Here is a 13,266-nt window from a genome sequence, read left to right on the forward strand (position 1 = left end):
CATCTCCCTCAACCACAATTCCTGCTGGATTTTACAGTCAGAAGTTATGAGGACTTCTCTTCCTGGCACTGGACCCCTGGGTTAGGGGGTCTGATATTGGGTTGTGTTCCCTTGCTTCTCAGGGGGGACCTTTGCAGCTGAGATATCCCTTCCAATTTTGATCCACCATACATGAGTGTAGGACCAGCCTGTTCCATGTCTTTGCCCTCTTATCAGTCTCCATGTGGCTTCTTTAATCCCCTAGTTGTAGGATTTCCATTCAGCCAGATTTCAGGCAGTTCTGAATGATGGTTGTTCTGTAGTTGTAATTTTGTTGTGGTTCTGGGAGTAGGCAAGTACCATATTTACCTACACACCCATCTTGACTGGAAGTTAAGATGTCATATCTTACGTTGAAGAAGCTTGAATATTCTGCAGCACTTATTCATTTGTTTGGCCTATAAATGTCTATTTAATTTCTACTATGTGTGAACCAGTTTACATGTTAGATATTCTAGGGCAGCAGTCCCCAACAATTTTGGCACCAGGGACCATTTTTGTGGAAGACAGTTTTTCCACAGGTGGGGGATGGGGTATGGTTTCGGGATGAGTCAAGCACATTACATTCAAGCTCATCTCCTGCTGTGTGGCCTGGTTCCTAACAGGCCTGGAATGATACCAGTCTGCAGCCCAGAGGTTGGGGAACCCCTGTTCTAGAGAACAAAATGGACACAATGCCTGACCTCATTGGAGCTTACTTTTTAGTGGGGGAGAAATAATACACAAGAAAAATAAAACATGTAGTATATTATATGGTGATAAAGGCTAAGAAAACATCAGGAGAGGGGATTAAAGGTTGGGAGATAGTATTAAGTGTTATATTGTGATAAAGGCTAAACAAATTAATTACAGAAGAAGTTTAAACATTGGGAGGAGGGTATTGGATGGCCAGAGAAAAACCTTAATGCAGAAATGTGGGGAAAGGACTCAAGATGGATGAACAGCAAGTGCAAAGGCCTTTAGGTTAGGATGTGTCTGGGGTGTCTGAGGAAGCTCAAGGAGACTAGGGTAGAAGAGCAGAGTGGAGAAAGAGAAACTCGCTTCTTTGCTTCTCTACTGTCTGCCCACCATAGTGCATGACTCCTTGCACATGGAATATTAAAAAATGCTTATTAAGCATATTAATGAAATTAGATTTCAACACTTTCAGAGGGAAAACCAATAGCGGCTAGCTGGATATGCGAGGAGGCAGGGAAAAGCAGGTGACTTACCAGATAAGTGTGCGTGTAAGGGCTATGTGTATGGTGGGGAAGGAAGTGGTTAGGATGAGGAGGAATAGAAAAGAGTAGGTTTGAGACAGAAATGTTGAGTAGGTAATTGGAAACACAGCTTTGCTACCTAGGAGAGCTCAGGCAAGAGAGGTATTTGTCAGATGACATCTGGAGGTATGGGATTGATGAGATCCTCCAGGGTTATGGTGTAGGAATTCAGGTGTGGACGGAGCCACGGCATGAAAATGCAGAAACAGATATGGGTTCATTCTACAAGCAGAATCTCAGGCTTTGATGACAGAAGAGAAGTAGACGGTAAAGAAAAGCAAGAGTCAGGCGAATGCTAGTGCACTGTTGACAATGGTGGTAACATTGATAAAATCAGGAAGGCCTGGATGGGGTAAAAGTGAATATAAGAATATAAAATAATTAGCAAATGCTGAGTTGAAAAGAGAATCTATATTTAAATCTCATAAACGAGGCCTTCAAAGTCACTTGAACTAGAGAGGAGCCAAAATGACCTTATTTGTAAGGTAGCCCTTATTACAACTCTGAAGCTCCAGTGTTACCAGCAGGTGGCGCACTCCATAGGGTGATCAGGTGAGCTTCCAAAACCCATTTGCCTGGAAACCTTTTTACTTTGCAGTTAAGCCTGGAGCCTGGGAATTTTTTTTCCCCCAGGGTTGGGGAGTGGGTGTTTGATGCCAATCATTACTGCTTTTTGTATGTCAGTCTGTACCTTGATAAGCAGAGTGGTGTTCCTAAATGGTACAAAACTCATCAAAAGGAAGCCTATTCCCATGTGTTCTTTTTAGATATTAGACTTAGTGCTTTGATACTTGTTGAATGTGCCAAATAATAAGTAGTTAGTAACAGGAAACAGCTTTCACTTGCTGCACTTAAGATTAGATATTAACTGGCAAAAAGAAGACAAGATAAACTTGGGACAAAATAAATGTGTGTGTGGTTATTAATATGCTGTGCTTACCTTTAGACACATCAGATGGCAGTTTTGCTAAGTGGAAACAGTCAAAATTGAAAGAAGATGATGCTCCAGGATCCATTTCCTCAGTGACAGAAGAAACAGACTTGTCAGGTAACATTATACAGCCAGCCAGCCAGTCATGCAAGAGTGTGGCAAAGTGTGACTGAATGTAGCAACACGAATTACAAGAGTTACAGTTTGAAGTTCATAGCAGCTGAAAAACTCTAAAAACTAAGCGTTCTGTCCTTTCAGAGACAAGTAAATTGTTGCAAAAATTACAGATAAAAGTAAGCACATCCCCTTCTAACCTTTTGGTTTCTGCTACTTAACTCTTCTTTGTGGCAATTTTCAGGGCCAAAGGTTCCTAAACTTACAGGTCTCTGCTTTAGTTGATAGTTACTACCATATTTTTTGGACCATAAGACACACCTACGTTTTAGATTAGGAAAACAGAAAAAAAAATTTAAAGCAAAAAATGTGGTAAAATATTTAATAATGTAATATTTCACCAATGTAAATGTAAACAGAACTCAACAGCAGCATTAACAAACATTATTCCTCCCACATTTGGGGCAGGGCGATGGGGGGGTGCATCTTATAGTCCAAAAAATACGTAACTAAATTTTTGTGTTGTGTATGTTTACTCTAAAACAATGAAGGAGAATTACCTGAGATGATCTCATAGGTGGGGCTAGCCTTCTGGAAGAGTGATGCCACTACATTTTGAAACAAAAGGCTCCAATAAGGCAAATTGGGAAGCCTAGAGGTGCTAGGGGATGGTAGGTAAGAGCCAGGCAGCCTGGGTTCTAATCCTGAAGCAACTGGTGTGAGCTTGCAGCAGTTATTTGATCTCTTTATTAAATGTGGACAGTAACAGTGCCTACTTCACATGGTTTTTAAGAGGATTAAATGAGTCGACACATGCAGGGCCCCTAGAATGGTGTCAGACCCCTCATGTGCCCTAATGAAACTTCTGGCACCCATAAGTTGTTATGCTAGTGTTTCCCGTATATCAGGGGTGTCAAAACTCACCATTTTCACCGGGGGCCACATCAGCCTAGCAGTTGCCTACAAGGGCCAAAATAATTTTAGGACTGTATAAATGTAACTACTCCTTAACTGGTAAGGAGCTGAAATTACAGTCAGCCCTTTGAAGGCAACCTTGAGGCTGATGTGGCCCCTGGCGAAAATGAGTTTGACACCCCTGCCTTATAGAAATGCCCTACCCATCATATCCTCCTTAAAACTCCTTACAACACCACAGTCTGCTTCTTAGACCAGTTGCACTGATTTAAAGTACTGGGAAAGTTTGAGTTAAATGGGCACTTTCTAGAGAGTGAGGTTTGATGGGAAGTGACATGAAGTGCCTCCTGCAAGGATTCTCAGCTTGAGTGTCCTTGTTGGCCTCAGTCAGAGGCAGCCCTGTTGCAGGCACCACCAGGCAGCTGTGCAGCTTGGTGGATTGGATTTGTGCTTCTGCCTGAGTGTCCATCCTCAGTTCAGCTAATGGACGGAGCACATCTACATGAAGCACATGCTGATTTTACTTCATGTTTTATTTTTATTGTTCAGAAGGCATTTCTCCTCCACCCCTGGTAGCTGTGCCAGAGAACTTGAATAGTTCTGCTGTTATCACAACCTTTGAAAACTTCACTAGAGAACTGAAAAGAAAATACGAGGTAATAATCTGCTAACAATGAAAAGCTAGCCTGTGATGAGTTTAAAGTAACAGGTTCACATTATTTATTAATCCTGTTGTCTTTCATGTGTGAAAGTGTTTCTGAGTGTTTGGGGAAGGTAGATTGTCTTAGCTGTGGTCACTGACTTTAGAGCCTTTGTGAATTGTGGTTTATATTTATAAGACAGCTATTTCATGCCCATTTGCTACCATCGGACCAGAAGGACTATATGGAAATCAGACTCATGGTTTGGTTTCATTGATAGCATTCTAGACAGCTGAACTACTAGGAGGCAATGATTTGGTCACAGTGATAGACTAAGAGGACGGGGAGGAAGCGTGTGAATAACAGAGGTGTCTGGGATAGAGATGGAGTTAGGCTGTGCGTGGGTGTTCAGCCGAGTGGTGGCTTCTCTTTGTGACTCTGCACATACAGGCTGTCACCAAACTTTCATCTGCCAGATGAATTTTAGAACCAGTTCAATGCCCCCTTTTTGTCCTATTTTTGTATATCCCTAGAGTTATTTAATAGCACATATGAGAGAACTATCTTACCCTAATGTATAGTCATTTACCTAAGTTGAAAGATCTCCGAAGTCTCATTTTCTTAATGTAAGCTAATTTATAATGGAAATTTGTACATGATATGCAATATGTGTAGCAATAGTATGAATGTGAGTTTTTCTATTTTAGCTTATTGTTCTTTATTGGTACTGACCCTGAGGTAATGCATGGAAGGTGTGTAGTGTGGAACCTATTCTCTAGCCATGATGTTTGCAATGAATGTGATATGCTGTCAACATCTTTTCAGTACAAAGCCTGTACTCAATTTGTGAGGTTATGGTTAACCCGAATGTGACCCTTTTTATTGTTGTTATGGTTTAGCTTAGGTACAGGAGGAGTACACTTTATTCAAAATATGCAAAGCAAGCACCGAGTTGCCTAATAAAATTTTTAAACCAGATACATCACTGCAGGTAAGTGCATAAAAGTTCAAAACAAGTTCATGAAAGTGTGATCCCTCACAAACATTTGTCTCATGACCACTGTGCTGGCTTGTGAAGAGTTGAAGCTTGGGCACGTGTGAGGTTTGATACATGGTTTAACTCTTGCAGGTGTGTGATTCTTCACTCATAAGATAAGGGTTGAACTAAAGGCCTTCCTTAAGCTTCTTTATGACCTTCCATTATATGATTTTAAGATACTATTAAAAAATTCATAACCCACTTGTGAAGACAGGACAAGTGTGTATATATATATGTAAAAAATGCTTGATAAATGATATGTGGTAGAGACATACAGTGGATATTATACAGCCTTAAAAAGGAGTGAAATTCTGATATGGGCTATAGTATAGATGAACTGTGAGGACATTATGCTAAGTGAAATATATAAAAGGACAATTACTGTATGATTCCACTTATATGATATACTTAGAATAGGCAAATTCATAGAGATGGAATAGAGATTACCAGCAGCTTGGGGAATAGGAAACAGGTAGTTATTGTTTAATCAATGCAGGGTTGTTGTTTGGATAGATGGGGAAGTTTTGGAAATGGATGGTGGTGATGGTTGCACAACATTGTGAATGGCCTTATACTGCTACAGAACGGTACACTTAAAGTGGTTAAAAGGGTAGGTTTTATGTTATATATATTTTGACACAATAAAAAATACTACACACTCATGCACATGTGTGCAAACACACATACCCCTATCACCATGTAGCAAGAAGCACAAGGGTGCTGAGATTTCAGAGAGATGTGAAGGATGAGAATTGCAAGTGGAGAGGTGGGTTTCTGTAGTGACTGGAGTTAATCCAGAGTGATTACAATGGAAGTGCATCTGCTGTGAGGGTCTGGAAATGAAGGTTTGAACAGTATAGGGAAGACGAGTATAGAGATTGTTTCTGTTGGAGAGAATGGCCTTAAACAAAGGTGGGAAGACATTGATGGCAGGTTGGTTTCCTTAACTGAAGTAAAAAGTTTCCTAGGGTGGGCTACATAATGTGAATGGAAATTTATAATTTTTTCAAACATTTGTACATGTACTTGCCATTTGATTCTTAAAATAAGCCTGAGAAGGACTTGGGTCTTCTGGAACTTCCATTGTCTTCTAGGGGGCAAACATTTATTCACTTTTTGTTTAGTCTATGCCCACGAGCATGTGAGGTGCGGGTCTGTGCCCTAGGCAGGAGGAGTGCAGGGAGGGTGAGCGTCAAGAACATCTTGCCTTTGTGGAATTTACTGCACAATGAAGAAGACAGACAAGAAGCAAGCACACAAAGAAGCAGTTTATATGGTGGTCAGACACAATAACAACTATTAGAAATTTCAGAACTAAAACGTAGAGATGGAAAAAGTTTGTTAGCTGATTTCAGCTTTTAGAGCCAGCTTACTCAAGAAAAGGGGTGCAAGTGGAAGGTAGGAAGTATCGGGGAGCCGTGGCTGGTGGTACAGTGGCTTCTAGCCCAGGTCTAGTGTTGGCTTCCTTTTCCCTGGCATTATTTCTCCTTTGCTCTCTACAAAGTATGGATTGAAATACCAGCTTTCTCCGGGCTTCTGTCAATAGGGTAAATCACAGTTTGCAGTTAAGTTTTAGGGGTTGAGGATGGGCTGGCAGTGAGGGGAGGGAAGAGAAGAGATGTGAATTCTTAAAAACAAGAACCATCTAGAGTCAAATGTGAAGTATCCTTGCGATGAGAGGATTAATCAAGAGTGTATTTTGTCACAGCCAAGCAGCCCCAGTGAAATCTGTTGCTTTTACATTTATAGACTGAATAAACTAGAGCAGTTTCACAATTTTGTTCTTCAAGAGCTGACCAATCTTGAGAAGGATTTTCAGGCTCTGAAACACCTTGAGAAAGATGTTCTGGTAAGTTCTTTTTGTTTACAGCATTCTCTGTGGCTTTCAAGAAGCTGTTGCAGGGTAGAATAACTGCTTACTGCCTAAACAATTTACTATTCAATTTTAGGAATTGAATTTTAGTGAATTTCAACACTGTACTATTCAATTTTAGGAATTTCTGGGGAAACAGGCTGATGATCTGAAGTCATTCTGTGACCTACAGATGATTAGGTAATTTTTTAAAGTTTCTTCCTAGAAGTACCTTAGTTGAATGTGAGCTATGCTTTAGCTAGAGTATGGGGGTTGATGCTGGTAGAACTTCACATAAGGAGCTAAATGCCTACTTCTTTTTAAACCAGCTGCTCCTGTGGCACTGCTTGAGTGTGGTCTGGCTCAGGATATGAACCCAGAAGGGTAAATTTTCAAAAGCAGAAACAGGATCATCCAAATTTGAGTATTTGTGATCCAAATTGTTTTATTTTTAAGCAGTATTTAAAAAAAATAAAATCAGTAGATTTTGAGCAAAAGATTTTGATTTGTGAGTAAACAGTTGATTTCTAGTTATATATTGACTTGTGTTCTTGATACAGTATATTCTATCAAGAACACTCACATATATATAAAACAACAAATGGGTTTATCCCACCCCACATTCTGAGGCTGCTGCTTCAATGCACTGGGGGTCCCATCCCATTCTTTAGAGTGTAGGAGGGAGTGGGGTAGTACAGAGCAGAGCCCTGCATGCACTCCTCTGCTTTTGCCCTGGGAGGAATTCTAGTGTGTTCTTCCAGTTTGAACAATCAAAAGTGATCTCTACATATACTTGCAGTGGCTAAAGCTTTATCTCCCAGTTGAGAATCAGCTTCTGTCACAGAAATCTAAGTCAAATGGTTTTAAGATGGGTATTATTCTTACTGCATCATATATTTCAAACAGCAACACTTTTGAAATTTGGGTCACCGCTCCTCTGTTATTCCATTTAACACAATTAATAATAATGACAGTACTGACTATAGATTTTCAAAATTCTTGCACATGCATATCTCCCTCCGTGTACCCTTATTAAGAATTAAAGGTGATATACTTTGAAAACCTCTTTAATGAATGCCCCAGATCATGAATGTTTCTCAAACTTCTTGGAACTGGGACCTCTTAAACTTTTACCTAAAAAAATTTAAGTACAATTTTCATTTTTTTCCAGAGAACTTTTCTTCCATTTTTAAAGATGTAACTCCTTACATGGGCTATGGTGGAGGTTGCCCACAGGTCTAAATTGGGGTGGGGGTGTTCGGTTATTCTGGGCTTTATAGGAACGATTGCTGTCTACCTTGCTGTGAACAGCACATTCACACAGTAATGTAGTTTCACATACAGCTTGGGAAGCACATAGACATCGAAGACACTTGCTTTAGAAATGTCCCTAATAGCTTCAGCCTCTACTGTATTTCCAGTGATGAGCTTCTTAATGGCCTTGTCCTTGGGCACACATCGGGTGCAGCTGGTGCAGCGAATGAACTGCATATGTCTGTGGCTCTTCATGGCATGACAATTGTTCCTTCTTTTCTTGGTCATCTTGGAAGAGAGGACCCAAGAGAGGTTTAAACTTTTGAAATTTATTGAGAATCCTCAAAGAACTTTTGATTTATGGGTTACAGCTGTGAAAATTTTCCATATTAAAAATTGAGACTGAGATTTAAAACATGTATTTATTTAAAAATAGCAAATAAATCTGTATATATTGATGTAAGTAATAGATTTTTATGAAAAATAACCAGATTTTTCAAAACAGGGAATGTGAGCGGAGTAGCACTGTTTTATGTTTCCACAAATTTCTTTAATGTCTGGCTTAATAGAAGATAGCTGCATTCTCATGTCTGCTTCTGAATTCAGTCTGTTGTGATATCACATGTCATGCAGCCCCTGGAAAATTCAGTGGTTTCTTTGTGGGACAGTAATAATTTAAAAAGGCAAAGAATGTCTTTGTGTAGTTACCCTTTTCCAAAATAAATGTTCACTTTACAGAACCAAGGATTGGGGGTCCCTTAAGGGTCCAAAGTTTCACAATTTGATAATAACTAGTATACTGCAGCACTGTAATAAGCATTAGAGAAGATTATACCTTCTAGTCTTCTGAAACATAGAGAATTTACTTATTTTGACTGAAGCCCACATTTTAGACAACTGTTTCACTGATTCATACAGATTACATTTTAGGATATTAATTACCATTTACATTCATCTCCCTTGATAATAGCCCCCTGTGTGAATTTAGAATAAGAACAAAATTGCTTCTAAATATACATATCTCAGAGTTCTGCATTTGTTCTCCTTTCTCCCAAACACCTAAGGAAACCACCCTGTGGCTTGCAGATGAGAGAGGATGGTGATCCTCTTTAGCTCACACTGAGTGTGTACTGGACACCAGGCTCTGGGCTAAGAGCTTGAAGTGCCTATGAGATTTAGAGTGTTTAAGTAGCTTGGTAGAGATCCAATATCTGGACCTGGTCAGGATCTGGTCTGTCCTTCTGTCATGTTTGCACATTAGTGTTGGCTTTATACATCTTTCTAGGGAGACAAGAAGGACATTTCTCAGACACTAGATCCTGGCATAATGCTACAGAGGGACTTGGGTTCAGTGCTTTGAGATGTGGTCATGAAATATCTGCACAAGTTCCAGCCAAGATGGAAGTGTGGGTAGATGTGCTTTGCCTTCCCACACAACCAAAAGAAAGACAACAACAAATTTAAAGGCAAAAAACAACCAGAACTGCCAGAAAATCAAACTATATGAAAGTCTGACAACCAAGAAGTTAAAGAAGAAACATTCATCTAGACTAGTAGGAAGGGCAGAGATAGGCAGCCGGGGCAGAGAGGACACATGACAAGGTAGCGGCTAGTGGACTGGGTAGGCAAGGCGGCAACTGGCAAGTGGGCAGTTCCACATTCCTATATGGATAAACTGGGAGGATCAATTGGAGAGCAAGACACACTGCACAATCCAGGGTTCCATCGTCACAAAAATAATGCCTCAAAATGTCTGGCTGTAAAAACCTGGGAGGGTGAGGTGGCAGGAGAAACTACCAGTTTCTTGAAAGTGGGGGTGAGAGCCAAGCAAGTGGCATTGTTCCCTCTCTGACCCCTCCCCCACATATAACACCACAACACAGCGAAGTAGGTTGTCCTGCCTTGGAGGATACCTGTGGCTCTGTCCCATTGCTCTGTACAACATAACAGGTGTGCTGAGACAAAGAAATATGGCCCAAATAAAATAACAGATCAAAACTCTAGAAAAAGAACTAAGTGACAAAGAGATAGCCAACCTACCAGATGCACAGTTCAAAACATTGGTAATCAGGATGCTCACAGAAATGATTGAGTATGGCCTGAAAATAAAGGAAGAAGTGAAGGCTATGCAGGTGAAATAAAGAAAAATATACAGGGAACCAACAGTCAAGGGAAGGAAACTGGGACTCAAATCAATGATTTGGAATAAAAGGAAGAAGTAAACATTTGACCAGAACAGAGTGAAGAAACAAATTCAAAACAATGAGGAGAGGCTGAGGAACCTCTGAGACAATTTTAAATGTTGCAGCATCCAAATCATAGGGGTGCCAGAAGGAGAAGAAGGAGAGCAAGAAATTGAAAACTTACTTAAAAAGTGAAAGAAAATAATGAAACAAAAATTCCCCAATCTGGTGAAGGAAGTAGACATACAAGTCCAGAAGGCTTAGAGAGTCCCAAACAAGTTGGACCCAAAGAAAAATGCACCAAGACATAACCATAATTAAATTGCCAAAGATTAAAAAGATAAGGAGAAAATCTTAAAAGCAGCAAGAGGAAAAGAGAGAATTACCTACAAAGGAGTGCCCACAAGACTCTTAGCTGATTTCTCAAAAGAAATCTTGTAGACAAGAAGGGGCTGGAAAGGAGGACCTACATCCAAGATTCCTCTATCCAGAAAAGCTTTCATTTAGAATGGAGGGGCAGATAAAGTGCTTCCCAGATAAGGTCAAGTTAAAGGAGCTCATCATCATTAAGACCTTATTATATAATATGTAAAAGGAATTTATCTAAGAAAAAGAAGATTAAAACTATGAATGGTAAAATACAACATACTCACAACTATCAACAACTGAACCTAAAAAACAAAAACAAAAACAAAAAGAAACTAAGTAAACAACTAGACCAGGAACAGAATCAGAGAAGTGGAGATCACATGGAGGGTTACTAGCAGGGAGGTGTGAGAGGAGAATGGGGGAAAACGTACAGGGAATAAGAAGCATAATTAGTAGGTACAAAATAGACAGGGGATGGTTTAGAACAGTATAGGAAATGGAGAAGCCCAAGAACTTATATGTACAACCCATGGCATGAACTAAGTGGGGGGGAATGCTGGAGGGAATGGGGGTACCTGGCAGAGGGGCATAAAGGGGAGAAAAAAGAATGGGACAACTGTAATAGCATGATCAATAAAATATACTTTAAAAAATACTTTTGCACAGGTGTGGGCTAGTGGTATTGATAGATGATACATAAAATAGAATCAAGTAAAATATTAATTTCTTATGTCAATATGTTAGATTGACCCTTGACCCTCCTCAGCTAACATTGGTAACATAATCTATGAAATAACTCTATGGTATATGCATATACATATATGTATATTCCTATTTTTAATTGCCTAATGTGAATATAATGAGATGGACCAATTTCTTCCAGGCTTAATGCAATCCAGCCTTCCTGAGGAATGCCAAAGACCAGTTTTATTACTGCATCCCTGGGGTAGGTACAAAGGTTTGCTTTGTTCAATTTATGTGAATTGGAGTGGGGGAAGCAAACACTGAAAGATACTTTGCCCATATTACAGCTCTTCCACTGAGCTTTCACCTTTTTCACAATATCTCCCATCTTAGCTATTATCCTTTTGGATCTGGGTCATTCATTCATTCAGTAAATGTTTACAATTGAGTCTTGGCTCTGCATCAAGCGCTCTGCTAAATAGGGAAATATGGTGGTTAACACACATGCTCCCACCTCCATTAAAGATAAATTCCCTAATGGAATACAGAAAAAAAGACGAGTAAACAAAATAATTGCAAGTTTACTAAGTACCTTGGGGGATACTAACCAGGTGCTTTGGCAGAACTAAATGGTGTGAAGCATCAATTTAAGATAGGATGGTCATCAAAGGTCTCTCTAAGGAAGGGACATTTAAGGTGGTGTTTCAAGAATAGGAAAAACCTGACTTGTGAACAGTTTAAAGCAACCAGATTGGGTAGGAAGAACTTGACATCTTTGAGCAACTGAAAGTTCTTAGATCACAGTGGTGTAAGGGGGTCTTACTTGAAATCAAGTTGGGAACTGGTTGACTCTCAATGAAGAAAGGCTTCTTTGACCTTGTTGAAGAGTTTGAATTTTATACTAAGGGTGAAGGAAAATATGGATGGGTTTTGAGCAAAGGCATTGAGGACGAGGGTAATATAATCTGATATACATTTTAAGAGAATCATTCTAGCTATTGTGCTGAGAATTGATTGGGGAAGTGAAGAATAGAAGAGGGGAAAAAAAGAATAGAAGAAGAAAGCTCAACTGGAGGACATTGGGGATGGGGAGAAGTGGAGAGATTCCAGATCCATTTTGGAGCTAGAATTAATAAATTACTGATAGATGGAAGGAAGGGGTAAAGGAATGAGAAATACAGGTACCTCCTGGGTTTCTGTCTTTTAGGAATTGGATGGTGTTGCCATCATACAGATAGGGAAGACGTGGGGTGGAAGGAATGCATGTGTTGAGCAGAAACTAGCATTAATTTGTTAACATTTTAACTTTCAGATGTCTATGCAATCCAAGTTTTGATGAGAGCCTGGAATAATGGACACTTTTCCAGGAAAATGTAATTTAACTAAAGAGGCTCCTGAATACATGGAATAACTAGCAAATATTCATAAAAGAAATAAAGTTGATAAAGAAGTACCCTACAAATGTGTATAGTCCAGATTGCTGCACAGAGTTTTCTATTGGTTCTTTAAAGAAGAATAACTTGAGTGCTATTCAGGTTGATTGGCACCAGTGAATTCGTTACAGGAAATGGCCATAAGATTTCCTTCTGGGGGAGAGAGTGCTCTGACAGGAGAGAAGGCCACACTAAGGTATATTTAGCCTCCTAAGAAGCATAGGGGGTTCTGAAACCATGTGCTCCTGGGGTTGAGTCAGACCAGGACTACTCTTTTGTGAGGTCCTCAGGCATCATTTTATCTACTGAGTAAGTTATATTCTGTGGCTCAATTTCTCTACTTGAATGTAAGATTTACTCTATGAGAATAGAGGCTGGACCATATTTATATTCCAACCAAAAATACGAGTGCCTGGCATCTAATAGGTATGGAATAACTGTGTGAGATGGATGAATAGGGTGCATGGATGGATGGACGGATGGATTGGGTGAGGTGAAATGTACTGATGTTCCTGTTTTTCAGTTGGGGTGCTTTATTGAAGTGATGAACCCA

The 13,266-nt window shown here is 39.8% G+C and overlaps 1 protein-coding gene across 1 annotated transcript in view; it reads left to right on the forward strand.

Annotated features, from left to right (window-relative positions):
* SYCP2L (synaptonemal complex protein 2 like) overlaps window positions 1–12,755 on the forward strand; it is a 69,849-nt gene extending 57,094 nt beyond the window's left edge. Inside the window, exons 22-28 of the mRNA XM_036027498.1 lie at window positions 2,245–2,346; window positions 3,808–3,914; window positions 4,799–4,890; window positions 6,688–6,787; window positions 6,933–6,991; window positions 11,480–11,542; window positions 12,593–12,755. Of these exons, the coding sequence (XP_035883391.1) occupies window positions 2,245–2,346; window positions 3,808–3,914; window positions 4,799–4,890; window positions 6,688–6,787; window positions 6,933–6,991; window positions 11,480–11,504 (485 nt within the window). The 3' untranslated portion in view covers window positions 11,505–11,542; window positions 12,593–12,755. The remainder of the gene's footprint in view (window positions 1–2,244; window positions 2,347–3,807; window positions 3,915–4,798; window positions 4,891–6,687; window positions 6,788–6,932; window positions 6,992–11,479; window positions 11,543–12,592) is intronic.
* Window positions 12,756–13,266: the final 511 nt, after the last annotated feature.

This window comes from Phyllostomus discolor, chromosome 5 (assembly GCF_004126475.2).
Source record: "Phyllostomus discolor isolate MPI-MPIP mPhyDis1 chromosome 5, mPhyDis1.pri.v3, whole genome shotgun sequence".
In the NCBI taxonomy this organism is placed as follows: Eukaryota; Metazoa; Chordata; class Mammalia; order Chiroptera; family Phyllostomidae; genus Phyllostomus; species Phyllostomus discolor.